We start from the raw sequence: 12,985 nt of genomic DNA, 5'->3' as shown, positions 1-12,985 counted from the left end.
TTGGGCTGGCTCTGGAGAACATATGTGTGGCGTTTGCCTCCTAGGATGGGTCATAAGGAAATACTTAAAATGGGTGTGATGTGATTGGCCAGTGAGAATGCAAGGGGGCAGTAAAAGTTAGAGTGGGAGCTGTTTGAGAGTTAGTTGAGGTTTGGGAGTTGAGAGTTGAGGTTTGGGAGTTGAAGAAGGAAGAAGGAGAATTCGGTGTGGGTTGGTAGAGTTGTATTGTGAGAGAGTGAGAGGAATTGTTAGGTTGAGTCAGATAGATAGTTGGAGTAATCAGTTTGTAGTTGTTAGGAACTAAGATTAAGAAACTGACAAGATAAAAATAAACTGAAACCATACGCTTGTTCCTGCATTTAAAAGTAAACTTGATTATTTGTTAATGTTAACAACTGTCTGGACTCCGTGTGTCCCCGTGAGAAGCGGGGTGGTGGCAGCGAAGAAGGCAACCACAGTGGTGGCACAGGGTCAATAGATCGTCAAACGTCTGGGGGCCCTGTGTGATCGCCACAATATGTTCAAGCAGGGAGCCCACCCCTCGTTTTGCCGCCATTGCAGCAGAGAGCAATGACAACCTCTCAGCATATGGCCAATGCCTCCCCTCAAGACCCATTTAACAGGGAACCCCGGGAACACCACCGCAAGGGGGGCGTGGGTCACCGCTTCACGCACCCGCCTCCCATTTAGGAAGATAGACTAAAGGATTCTGCCCAAGGCCTGAAACCACCAAGGTTGTGATGTTTTACTAAAGGAAAGGCAAAAGCTGCCAATGCAGGAAAGTTCCTTTCCGGCCCTTCAACAGTGACCATGACGTAGCAGCACCCACGTACCTGTGGAGAAGAGGTTGAAGGTTAACCTGCAAAAGGAAGCTAAACTGAGGGAGGGCAGAAGTTCTGGAGCCAACTGGCACTGCTTCTCAGGTAAGATTCACCTTTCCGTTCTGTGGGTGGTCCCTCCCCCTACCTGGCCGATCCTCTGGCAACGGCTCCCCAGGTGGGATTGGGCGATTGGCTGAGGTAGGCGGAGAACTCCAGGTATCCAGCCTGGGGAGGGCGAAGCCAGTCCCTACTACCGGGAGACGCACTGGGATGGGGGGGGGCTGTGTGTGACTACACAAAAGGCGCCCCCATTTAATGTGTGGAGCGGTCACTGTATTATCTAAGTGACAGAAACGGATTTGAACATTTTGCCATCTCTTCTGGAAACCTGAATATTTATCTAGCTGAAGTGAACCAACTGATGTTTAGTAACTGAAGTTTAAGAAGAGTTGTGCCTAAAGTGTTATGTTTAAACCTGAGACATCTTATAGTTAAAGTAAATAAGTTAAATTCTACCTGAAAGAGCTCGTTTCCCGACCCACTTTGTGTCATAAACTTCCTTTGCTTAATAAAACCTTTCTTGTTTGTTGGATCAACTCCTGCCTGAGTCTCTAAATCATTAGATTTTACCTCACAAAAGTCCCCCACTAGATAATCTGAGGTAAATTGTAGAAATTTGTGTAACTGGTGTACCTTGAGGTGGTCACACTATATTTAATTGAGGGCTGGCCCAACGTGAGGTTGAGAAACTGCTGTTGCGCTGTCGCTCACTGCTGGTGGTTGTTTTTCTTTTCTGAGAGAGATATGTTAAATTCTTGAGGTTTTAAATTTTGGAAGTTAATGTGATGCTTTAAATTGTGTATATGGTACATTTTATTCTTAAATACAACCTGAGACCTATGATGTGGAAAGTGGGATATTATTTCTTAAAATAAATAAATAAAAGGAATGGATAAAGATTGCATCCATTCAAAGAATCTGAAGCCTGGAGAAAAATGTATTTGCCTGGCATTCAAAAGCTAAGAACATCAGCGGTGGGCAAGTCTGATGAGGGAGAGCACTATACAACCAGGGGCTACCACTGGCAAGGCCTCTTCTCTTGCTGCCCCCCTCGGCACCTCTCTTGGAGGGGGCACACAGACAAGGGCTTCAAGTGATCACTGCAGAGCTCAGGCAGGTTGATATAAGACGTCCTTGAGGTACTGAGATTTTGAACCACATGAGTCAAAACCAGCATTTGAATTAGGGCTAGTAATCAAATGGCAACCAGAGTTGAAGAGAAATGTTCCTTCTTGTGCCTCTAGGACAGTGAGGGGGTAGGGCTAAAAGAGCTATTGCTTTTTAGCTATAAGGGCACATTCACCCTTAGGAAGCTTCCAGGACCAGCATGTCATTGGTGAGTGACCCAAAGTGGCTGTGGTCACCTCACACTCTCACGCCAGTGAACACAGGACACATGCATAAATCTCTCTGACCCCCTGAACACTGTCTGATCTTTAGACTGGTTTTGCTACTGCCGAATTCGGGGGATTTTTTATTTGGTTGGGAAGGCGACATAAAAATGTGCTTGTGGTGCTGGATCAGGCCCCTGGACCCATCTCTGAATGCAGCCAACCCTCAAAATTAGTGCCAGCTAACAACTATGATTAATGGGACGCAGGTGGCGCTGTGGGTTAAAGCCTCAGCGCCTAGGACTTGCCGATCGAAAGGTCGGCGGTTTGAATCCCTGCGGCGGGGTGCGCTCCCGCTGCTCGGTCCCAGCGCCTGCCAACCTAGCAGTTCGAAAGCACCTCCGGGTGCAAGTAGATAAATAGGGACCGCTTAGCAGCGGGAAGGTAAACGGCGTTTCCGTGTGCGGCTCTGGCTCGCCAGAGCAGCGATGTCACGCTGGCCACGTGACCCGGAAATGTCTCCGGACAGCGCTGGCCCCTGGCCTCTTAAGTGAGATGGGCGCACAACCCCAGAGTCTGTCAAGACTGGCCCGTACGGGCAGGGGTACCTTTACCTTTACCTTTAACAACTATGATGAAAAAAAGTGAGGGTTTCTGATGGCACACCAGCATGAAATTGTAAACAGAGGTCCCCACTTTCTCAATACCCTCTGGAAAAAGCTTCTGGAAAAGGAAGAAGGTATTTGTGTCTTCTGGAAAATATATGTTGAAAATCATTTTTTACACAAGTGTAAAAAGTGCGCGGAACACATTTTTAATCCATTGATTATTCATTTTATTTGATTTGTATAACAGTGGGACAGATTCCAGAGTTCAGCAGGTACAAATTAATTTGAAGGCACAAATGTGGCAAAGTGATTAATAGGCACCAGGAAATAGTAGCTTATCTGAAAGGCATTCAGCTTGGGTCACCTGCATCATGCACAAACTAGGATATGCTTTTCTAACTGTAGCCTAGCAGGATGTGTATGTCCATATGAGAGTATATAATATGTCTAGTAATCATTAATCTCACTTCGTGTTTAGCTCATGCATTTCTATATACTACTCAGCTAACTCCCCCTGATCAGAGCTCTAGATTGTCTAAATATTAGCCCATAGTAATCAATTAAATGTTATAATAGAGAAGAAGCCTTTGAAGGTTCTTTTTGGCCTAACACTTTTCTTTTCACTTATTGGAAGGTGGCAAAGGAATCTCTGTAGGTGGAGTAGAATCACTTGAAAATTTCATATCACGGCAGAACAAAACCGTTTCCTTGCCAAAACCCAGCTGGTATTGCCATATGTACATCTTCTGATTGGGCTTCAGGGTCAAATTAATAGCTTCTTCAATCTCTGTGGCTTCATTCCAGTCTTCCTGCTCTGTGTTGACACTCTTCCCACCATACTCAGCAGTGAGAGAGAACTGGTACTTGGCAATTGCTGCAGTGAGCCCACCTGACTGATATGAGGCAGTCATGGAAACCTTCCAGTTGTGCTCCACACTGCTCATCTTCTGCTTGTTGTATCCCACTTTCTTGGTGATCTTCTTATTCCATACAATGGGAGTGTTGGAGTCATTGGAGATGGTCTTGATAGCTTCCCACTTACCATAAGCTGGGCCTCGGCTAACAGCCATTCCTCCAGGGAGTATGTTCACAACATCTCTATGGAAGGAGTATGTAACAGCATCCACATTTTCATGGAAGTTGGTGCATCTATAGTACTGGACCCCCCATTCATCATGGGGTTTTACAAAGTAATAGTAATCCTTGATGCCCCAGTAATAGAGACCATCCTTGCAAGCTGGGTGAAGTGTGTATTCAACTGCATCTGTATCTTCATGCATATTAGTGACCTGACGGTAAACACCTCTTTTCTGGAAAATGATATAGAAGGATCCAAAGGCTGAGAGGTAATGGTCCCCTCCGCGGCAGTTGGGATGGAGGCTGTATACTACAGAACCTAAGTCTCCATTCATGTTGCTGACACGGCGATAGTTGTCTCCTTTGATGATATAGAATAGGTCATCCTCATGGGCTAAATAGTGATCTCCACCCTGGCAGGAACTGTGCAGGCTAAACACTTCAAGGTCTCTGCCCTCATGGAAATTGGTGGACCTCATGTAGCAGCCCAGGTCTGAGCGGACAATGTAGTAACATTCATCTACCCCACAGAAATCAACCCCTGGGGCTTTGTTCTTAGGGACTATCTCTGGCATGGTGCTTGATTCTAGGAAAAGAAAGCAATGTATTCAGTTAGATCAGAAGATTTCACAAATTGATCATTTATTTACTCTTTGTAATTACTTTATTATTAATGTATCTTATGTTAGATAATGAAAGAATTAACAGAATTTGCTGACCTTTTACTGAACAGTCTCAGTGCTTTAACACAATATACCTGCCAGTGCCAAATATGAAATTGTGATGTGCTTTGAAAGACGAACGAAACATCTTCTGCTTGTCAAGACATATTTCTCTATCTATTTCTCTCTCCATTTGATAGGAGACCCACCCACCCCTTCCAAGGAATATAAATTGCGTTTAACAGGCTGATCACTTTTAAAAGCAGTTTGCCTTCTGATTTTAGGGAATGGCTGTTTGGGAAACGAAAGATCCAGATTTTGCAGAAAATCAATGCTTATTTGAAGGCTCAGTGTGGCTAAAACACCGACATCCATCACTGCTGTGCTTCCTCACAAAGAGAAGCTCTTTGCACCTCTCCCTTGTTCAGAACATATTAAAGAGTGGGCCTTCAATACTGAAGCCCCATTAAATGGAGAGGCTGAGCCAGTTGATTTTGAGGGGATATTTACTGAGACCTTTTGTGGGCACCATATGAGGGCACCCAGGCACCCAAGAGATCCATGCTGGTAACTGCTGTTCTAATTAATTTCCTATCTCAGCTGTGATGGGAAGAGACTGCCTAACAGCTCAGAATATCTTGGAAGGAGGAGCAAAATTCAGATCTGAAGCTGCTTCTCTCATTGTGTGCATGAACTGACACCACCCTTTCACCCATACAGCACTGGAAGGGGCAGATAAACTCACCTGCCTACCCTCAACCTCAGTACAGCAACCACAGCAATAGTATTATAGTGCCAGACTGTTGAGGTTCAGAGCTAGGAGAGGATGGAAGGACACATCTATGGGGACTGTGGGGGAAGAGAAGGGATTTCCCAATTCTTTATTGATTCAGGAATCTCTTCCTCACCCTACACAAGAAGGGTTGGTAGTCTGATCAGCCACTAAACCCCACCATTTGGGTGTTTTTGATTCAGGAATATAAAAATAGGGGCATAACAGAAGTTTATAAGATTATGCGTGACACTAAAGAAGTGGCTATTCCTCTCTCCCTCTTCTGCTGCCATAACTCTAGAGCTCAAGAGGTCCTATTAAAATAACCTGACAGCAGAGTCAGTGATAGGCAAAAGAACATACATTTCCACACAATGCAAAACTCCCTTATGAAATAAATTTTCACAAAGCATTGAGATAGCCATTGTCTCCTGGTGACTCATGAAGCCCTACTCATTGCTATTCAGAAACACTCAGTGGCGAACACTCTTGTCACACTTCCTCAGAGATGGCACCCGGGGGGGGGCGCCCCCCTTCCTCCACCACTGGGAAAGGCTCCATGTCACTTCAATATCACACAGGAAATATCATTGGCACTCAATAATTATAAAAAAGTAGTTAAACTACAGGTCCACAAAGAAGCACCACCTGGAACAGCCTGGGATTTTGCTTCAGCTGTGCAGAGAGAGATTCTGCTTAAATATGCATTAATGTCATTTTTAGATTCAAGGTTTTTTGCTAGAATACATGGTCTGTTTTAGTAGACTGGTTGTTGGATTATTAAAAGGAACTTCATTTAACTTGTACTATTATTGCTGAAATAAAAACCTTAGAGTTTATGATTATATCCTTTATAATTATAAAGAGGTAGTTAGAGTGCAGGTCCACAAAAAAGTACTCTCTCCCTTATGCCCCAAATTCTAAAGTAGTTTCTCTTCGCTCCTGCCCAGTATCCCTCCAAGACTTACCGGTATTCGTGGTATTCAGACAGAAAGTTTTGTAGTAGGTGGCAGCTGCTTCTCTTGGTGGAGAATGAAGGAAATGTGTGAACACTTGCTGTTTAAATAGGATAGAAGAGGCTACGGATTAAGGAAAAACTACACACTGCTCCACCTACATTGGAACCAAATACACAATTTATTGATTTTTTTCAGACAATGTACAGAAATAACAACCACAATAAAACCCTCCCACTCCCCTGAGTGTAGAGTTTGCCAGGAACAAAAATATTGCATCAGCAGAACTTGGAATATATACAATTTTCTAGTGTTGTTGAAAAAGAATCATTCCATAATATTCCCCCTTCTCCAGCTGTCATCTTTGGTACATGTGCCAGACTGTTATGTATCTCAAACAACTTTTGGATACACAGAAAGATTGTATAAGCAATTCTTATATAAGCCTCTATGTAAATCACTCCACAGTCCCTAGAGTCCGAATAAGTGCTCGCTGGGTGCTATTTGAGGCCCCTGGCGTGCAGAAAACCCCGATCCTCACTGAGATTTGCAGGATGTGGCCCACCTTCCTGGTGCCGTGGAGCGTTGGGGGTTCCGCCAACCCCCCTGATCAAACACACATATCAGCAGCGCTGTTGGGGGCGGGGCCAGGTGAGCAGACCGCAGGTGAGCCAGCTTCACTCTGCTCCACTCCAGGGGTTGGAATATGGGGCGGAGCCTGCTCTGAGTGCGCAGTTGGCTCTGGAGCTCCACCCACCTGACCCTCTTTGTGATCACCAGCTTTATTAAAGGTTAACCTTTTCAGGTTTGCAGGCGTTGCTACGGTCCTATGATGGTTGCTGTTAAAGGACCGGGAAGGAATTCCTGCCGCATGGCAGGTTTCATCTTCCCCATTGCAATAGTCACAACTTTAGTGGTTTTAGACCTTAGGTGGAATCCTTTAGAGGATCCTTCTTATAGGGGAGCGCGAAATGGTGACTCTTCCCCCCTTGCAACAGTGTTTTCAGGGTTCCCCATTAAAGGAGGTTTGTGAAGGGAGTGACTGGCACAGTGAAGGCCCCAAAGGTGCGTGGGGGGGGGGGCTTGCTGTGTAAACATGCATTTTGCAGTGCCCCCTCTGATCTGATGAACCCCGCTGTGCCTCAGTTCCCACGGCTGCAGGGCTGAGAGGGATAGATGCCCAATGCCTAAGCTAAGGTTTCCTACATCTGAAATTGATAATAAAAGTTGTGGCCATTTTAAATCCCTGTAGACGTCGTGATGTGTGAGTCCTTGGTCTCGTTTTGTCACCAAGAGGGGAGGAGGTCTTTGCCAGGGCCTACAAAGATTACCTTTGCTGCAGTAGTTTGCCTGGAGTTTCCACAGAAATCTTCCCCTTAAGTAAATCAAACATCCCTTTCACACTTCCCAGTCCACTCTGGTTAATTCACACATTCAGTCTTCCTAGGGCTCTCTTAGGATTATAGTCGCTGTTAAGTTGTGGGTGAACATATCAGACGACACAGCGATTCTTCAAACAGCTCTTCTTTATTCAGAGGGCAGAACAGAACTGAATTGAAGGGCTCAGTCAGCCTGCTTATATAGAGCTCCAGTACAACGTTACTGTAGCAACTTTCTAAAACTATCCAATCACTGAACGTCACTTTTGATCCTTCATTTGCATAACTATCTACAGTATCCCCTGCTGGCCCAGGGTGAGAACTTGAGTACATAACAGTCGCAGTCTCCAAACTCATACCCACAAGTCCCCAAAGAGTTTCTGTGGCCACTTGAAAACAGAAGCTCAGGATTCCTGCTGCTTCCCCCTGGTGGTCCAGCCTACCCTCCATCTCTTGTCGCATATTCCAAATCCAAATCTTGCCACCGGGCTTTAGCTGGGGGCACTTTATGAACAATTCCTTGACCCACACCCACCCCACCTTGGTGGCCAGAACCCTCCCCCGTTGCCTTCTGATGGGGCTAAATAAAGGCAAGCAACTTCCGTATTGCCTAAACCCATGGACTCTGAGTGACCTTGGCTGATGGGATCTGCTTGGCCCTCAACCTCATTTTAAGATTTGAAGACAGGGTGGATACTGCCAAAGCTTTACGAAACATGATTTATTCACGTATTTACAGAGGAATTTAGTTGGAGGGAATCCATCTAACAAGCCCCTAACAAGCTCCAATAGGGGCTTGTTTTCTACATGAGTTCAGCACTGGAATCCAAGGCAACTCTCGCAAAATAACTTCAGCCAGCCAGCACAAATTGTTCTGCCTCCTCCCCTGCTGCTACTCGAGGTCTTGTGCCAAAGCCCCTTCCTCAAAACTCTTCTTGCAGCATCACACCTACTGTTAGTGACCCCAGCAACCTTCCAAATGCCCTGTCTCTGTCACAGCTCAGGGCAGGAGGGGAAGTACAGTTCTCTTGCCTTCCCAAGGGCCCTGAATAGCCCTGTATAGCTTCTTAATGGTTCAAACTTGGCCAGGTCATTTTCCATAGGCTACCGTAATTCCTCTGCTGCTTGTATTTATCCTGTCCTTCCCAATAAGTCAAAATCCTACCATTTTTAATATCTAGAGCTTAGGGGAGTCCATGGCCAGCCCAGTGTGTGTGCTTAAGTGTGCATGAGTAATTAAGAATGTAATATAATTCAAACATTTGCTGAAATACATGGTCTGTTTTAGTAGGCACGTTGTTGGATTAATAAAAGAAACCATAGAATCCTAGAAACGTAGCGTTGGTATTTCATTTATCTTGTATTGCTATTCTAATAAAAACCTTAGAGTGAGGAATAGTTCCTGTGTTCTTGGGTCTCTTCCCACCCCAATCTAGCTGCTTTATTTCAGAGGGCATTTGCTTCCTGAATGCTTCTCGGAAGTTTAAAATGGTCACTGCTGGTGGTTGTTTTTCTTTTCTGAGAGAGAGATTTAAAATTCTTGAGGTTTTAAATTTTGGAAGTTTAAGTGATGTTTTAAATTGTGTATAGGGTACATTTTATTGTTAAAGACAACCTGAGACCTATGATGTGAAAAGTAGGATATAATTTATTAAAATAAATAAAATAAAAGGAATAGATAAAAATTGCATCGATTCAAAGAATCAGAAGCCAAGAGCAAAATGTATTTGCCTGGCATTCAAAAGTTAATAACATCCATGGTGGGCAAGCCTAATGAGGGAGAGCTCTACACAACCAGGGGCTACCACTAGCAAGGTCTCTTCATTTGCTGCTCCCCTTGGCACCTCTGTTGGAGGGTGTGCAAAGAGAAGGGCTTCAAGTTATCACTGCAGAGTTCAGGTAGGTTGATATGGGAAGGGGAGGTCCTTGAGGTACTGAGATTCTGAACCACGTAAGTCGAAACCAGCATTACTAGAAAGGGCTCTTCTCTTGTTGTCACTCTCGGCACCTCCTTCGGAGGGGGCGCACAGAGAAGGGCTTCAAGGTGTGGGGGATCCCAAGGGCCCCCAAAATATGCTTTATATTTAACCAAAATATGCTTTATATTTAACCAATAACCTCCTCTCCCACACCACCTTTAAAAGGGTATCGGATGTCAACCAGCCAAAGGCCTGGTTTAAGAGGAACACTATTGCCTGACTCCTAAGGCTGTATAATGAAGGCTCCAGCTGAACATCCCTGGGGAGAGCATTCGACAAATGGGGAGCCACTACAGAAAAGGCCCATTCCCATCTGCCACCCTCCAGAGCATTCGTAGACATGTTGAGCCTTTTTTTTTTTTTAAAGAGATGGAATGAATTGTTGAGCTTCAATTTGTTGGCTCTCATTTAGTTCATTAGTTAGGAAAGGCAAGGCTCAGCACATCCACTGCCTCACCTGCAGATACAGAACTGTCATGATGATGATGTATTTCGAAGTTTCTGTTGCTTGATCCTGGGAAGGGTCGATTTAGCTGACTTAAATTGGTCATCCAGTTAACCTTGTAGCCTTATCATATCAGTTATTGCCACTATGTTGTTTTGGAGCTTCCAGGCACCATCTAGCTGACCATTGTGGACACAACTATAAATTGACCTTTGGTCTGGATCCAGCAGAGCTCATTTTATGTTAACACCCACAAGGTCAAATTAGAACAGGCTTTTGAAAATGCTTGCTTAAAGTTGGTTTGTCATAAAATCCATATGAAGTTGCTGTAAGAACAATACAAACATTTGGGGTTTACAAAAGTATTGCTATTTAGATGTTGACCAACATGACTTACCTAATCTAATCTCAAGAGGCGGTTCCATGGCCAGCCCAGTGTGTTTGCTTCAGTGTGCATGAGTAATTAAGAATGTAATTTAAAAATCCAAACTTATGAAAACGAACCATAGAATCATAGAATCGTAGAGTTGGAACTTTCTTTATCTCATATTGTTATTGTTGAAATAAAAACCTTAGACTGAGGCATAGATCCTGTGTTCTTGGGTCTCTCTGCCTCTCTCTCTCCACAATCCCTTCTCACAAATGATGAATGGTGGTCTGATCTGCCACTAAACATTTTGGAAGTTTACAAGATTATGAATGGCACTGAAGAAGTGGATCTCTCTGTCTCTCTCTCATTCTCTGTCTTGCTCTGTGCAGGACACAAAGCTGAGTTGGGGGCTTCCCAGTAAACTCAATGGGGGATTGAGACAGGATTTGTAAGCAAAAATACACTCTGTAAGGAGAAAATTTGCTTCCTAAGGTTAATCAGGGGCCATGTATGTATGTTGATTTCCATTAACTTCATTATTATATAAATAAGTACAAATCCTGATGTGCTTTCTATTTTGCATCACATGTTTTTTGGCCCCGGGAGATAGTAGTTGAAAAACACCATAAATATCAACCAAATGCAATTTTAAAATATGTAAAAATTAAAAGTGTTTGTCTACCCACAATCCAATAAGGAAATCTATCCTTCCCCAACTGAAAGAGGAACACAAAGACAGAACAGAGCTGTTCCACCCATGAGGCAAGGTGAGGTGACTGCCTCAGGCGGCAGGATGTACTGAGGCAGCAGAGGTCAATATTTTGTCCTCCCTTGTCCCTGATGTACATCTTCCTTCACCCGTTCTTCCCTGGTGGAAATGGGGGGAGGGGGCTATTTTGAGGCACACCTCAGATGCCAAAATGTCTCAGGCCATGAAACATGATGACCACCACAAACACCATGAACACATGGCATCACTGTTAAAAGACCTCCACTGACTTTGCCTCAGCCACGGGCTTGGTTCAGAGTTGTACTCAATGTTCTTGTACTCATGTGCAAATCCCTGAATACTTTACATCCAGGATACCTCCCTGAGGTCACTGGGGGAAGCATGGTTAATGCTTCTCTATGGACCACAAGCGTGTCTCGTGTCAACAAGGAGTTGTGCCTTCAATGTTGTGGGCTCAAATCTATGGAACCTCCTGCCACAAGACATTAGGCAGACACTCTCCCTACTGAGTTCAAGAGGTCTGGTCAAAACTGTTTTAATTCAGGAGGTCTTTGCATCCTGAATGCTTCTCAGAAGGTTAAAATGGTCACTGTGTGATGGAAAAGTTTGTTTGCTGGGCACGTTGGGTCGCCAAGTGTTTTCTTTTTCTTTTTCCTGCCAGCAAATAGTTAACAAAGAACAGCTTCTGAATGGCCGGGGTTCCAGGGGAGGCAGTTGAAAAGGAGAGGATTTTGTTTTGGGAGGAGAGACAGGTTTCAGGTTGGAGATAGAGAGTCCTGGTGCTGAGTGAAGTTAAACATACATACACTGAGGAGACTATCCATAGCGAGAGGACAGAGTCTCACAGCTTGGATAGGGAGACCAGGCTGAGGGTGTGGGGAAAGTATCCAGACAGGAGTGTCCTGGGAGGGCTAAGTTTGAGCCAGGAGAGGCAGATCCTGTGGGAATTCAGGCTACCTGCGTGTCAGTTTGGCCAAAGTATTAAGCTGTGAAGGAAGTGGGATAGAGTTGAAAGCATTGCGTGGACAGGCGGAGTCCCCCCAAGCCCAGGTGACCCCTCAGTGGAATATTGACTCAAGACAACATGCTATGAGAATAAAATTGACCACATCTTTATTACGTTTCAGATGTAGGGAGACCTTGGCTCAGGCATTGGGCGTTTATCCTTCGCAGTCCCCAGCCGGGGATCAGAGAGACATCTGGGTTATCCAGAATGTGTGGGGATCGGGCTGGCTCTGGAGAACATATGTTCAAGCAGAGAGCCTGCCCCCCCCGTTTCGCTGCCGTTGCAGGGGAGAGCAATGACAACCTCTCAGCATATGGCCAATGCCTCCCCTCAAGATCCATTTAACGGGGAACCCCGGGAACACCACCGCAAGGGGGGCGTGGGTCACCGCTTCACTCACCAGTCTCCCATTTAGGAAGATAGACTAAAGGATTCTGCCCAAGGCCTGAAACCACCAAAGTTGTGATGTTTTATTAAAGGAAAGGCAAAAGCTGCCAATGCAGGAAAGTTCCTTTTCGGCCCTTCAACAGTGACCATTATGTAGCAGCACCCACGTACCTCTGGAGAAGACGTTAAAGGTTAACCTGCAAAAGGAGGCTTAACTGAGGGAGGGCAGATGTTCTGGAGCCAACTGACACTGCTTTGCAGGTAAGATTCACCTTCTGTTCTGTGGGTGGTCCCTCCCCCTACCTGCCGATCCTCTGGCAATGCCTCCCTAGGTGGGATTGGGCAATTGGCTGACGTAGGTGGAGACCTCGAGGTTTCCAGCCTGTATTATCTAAGTGACAG

General features: G+C 45.1%; 1 protein-coding gene across 1 annotated transcript; it reads right to left on the bottom strand.

The window, feature by feature from the left end:
- Positions 1 to 3,023: 3,023 nt before the first annotated feature.
- On the bottom strand, positions 3,024 to 6,443 carry LOC310830683 (uncharacterized protein). Its single transcript, XM_083710507.1, has 2 exons — positions 6,300 to 6,443; positions 3,024 to 4,483 (listed from the first exon to the last, which is right to left on the bottom strand). The coding sequence occupies exon 2, from the start codon at positions 4,470 to 4,472 to the stop codon at positions 3,441 to 3,443; it is 1,032 nt and encodes a 343-aa protein (XP_083566633.1). The 5' UTR covers positions 4,473 to 4,483; positions 6,300 to 6,443; the 3' UTR covers positions 3,024 to 3,440.
- Between the last annotated feature and the right edge of the window lie 6,542 nt (positions 6,444 to 12,985).

Source organism: Podarcis gaigeae (genome assembly GCF_964106915.1).
Source record: "Podarcis gaigeae genome assembly, chromosome: 13".
Classification (NCBI taxonomy): Eukaryota; Metazoa; Chordata; class Lepidosauria; order Squamata; family Lacertidae; genus Podarcis; species Podarcis gaigeae.
The sequence above is the reverse complement of the archived record's forward strand: the minus strand, read 5'-3'. Positions and strand labels throughout refer to the sequence as shown.

Excerpts from the sequence above, each read along its gene's own strand:
- LOC310830683 (XM_083710507.1), bottom strand. The coding sequence starts at position 4,472 with ATGCCAGAGATAGTCCCTAAGAACAAAGCCCCAGGGGTTGATTTCTGT.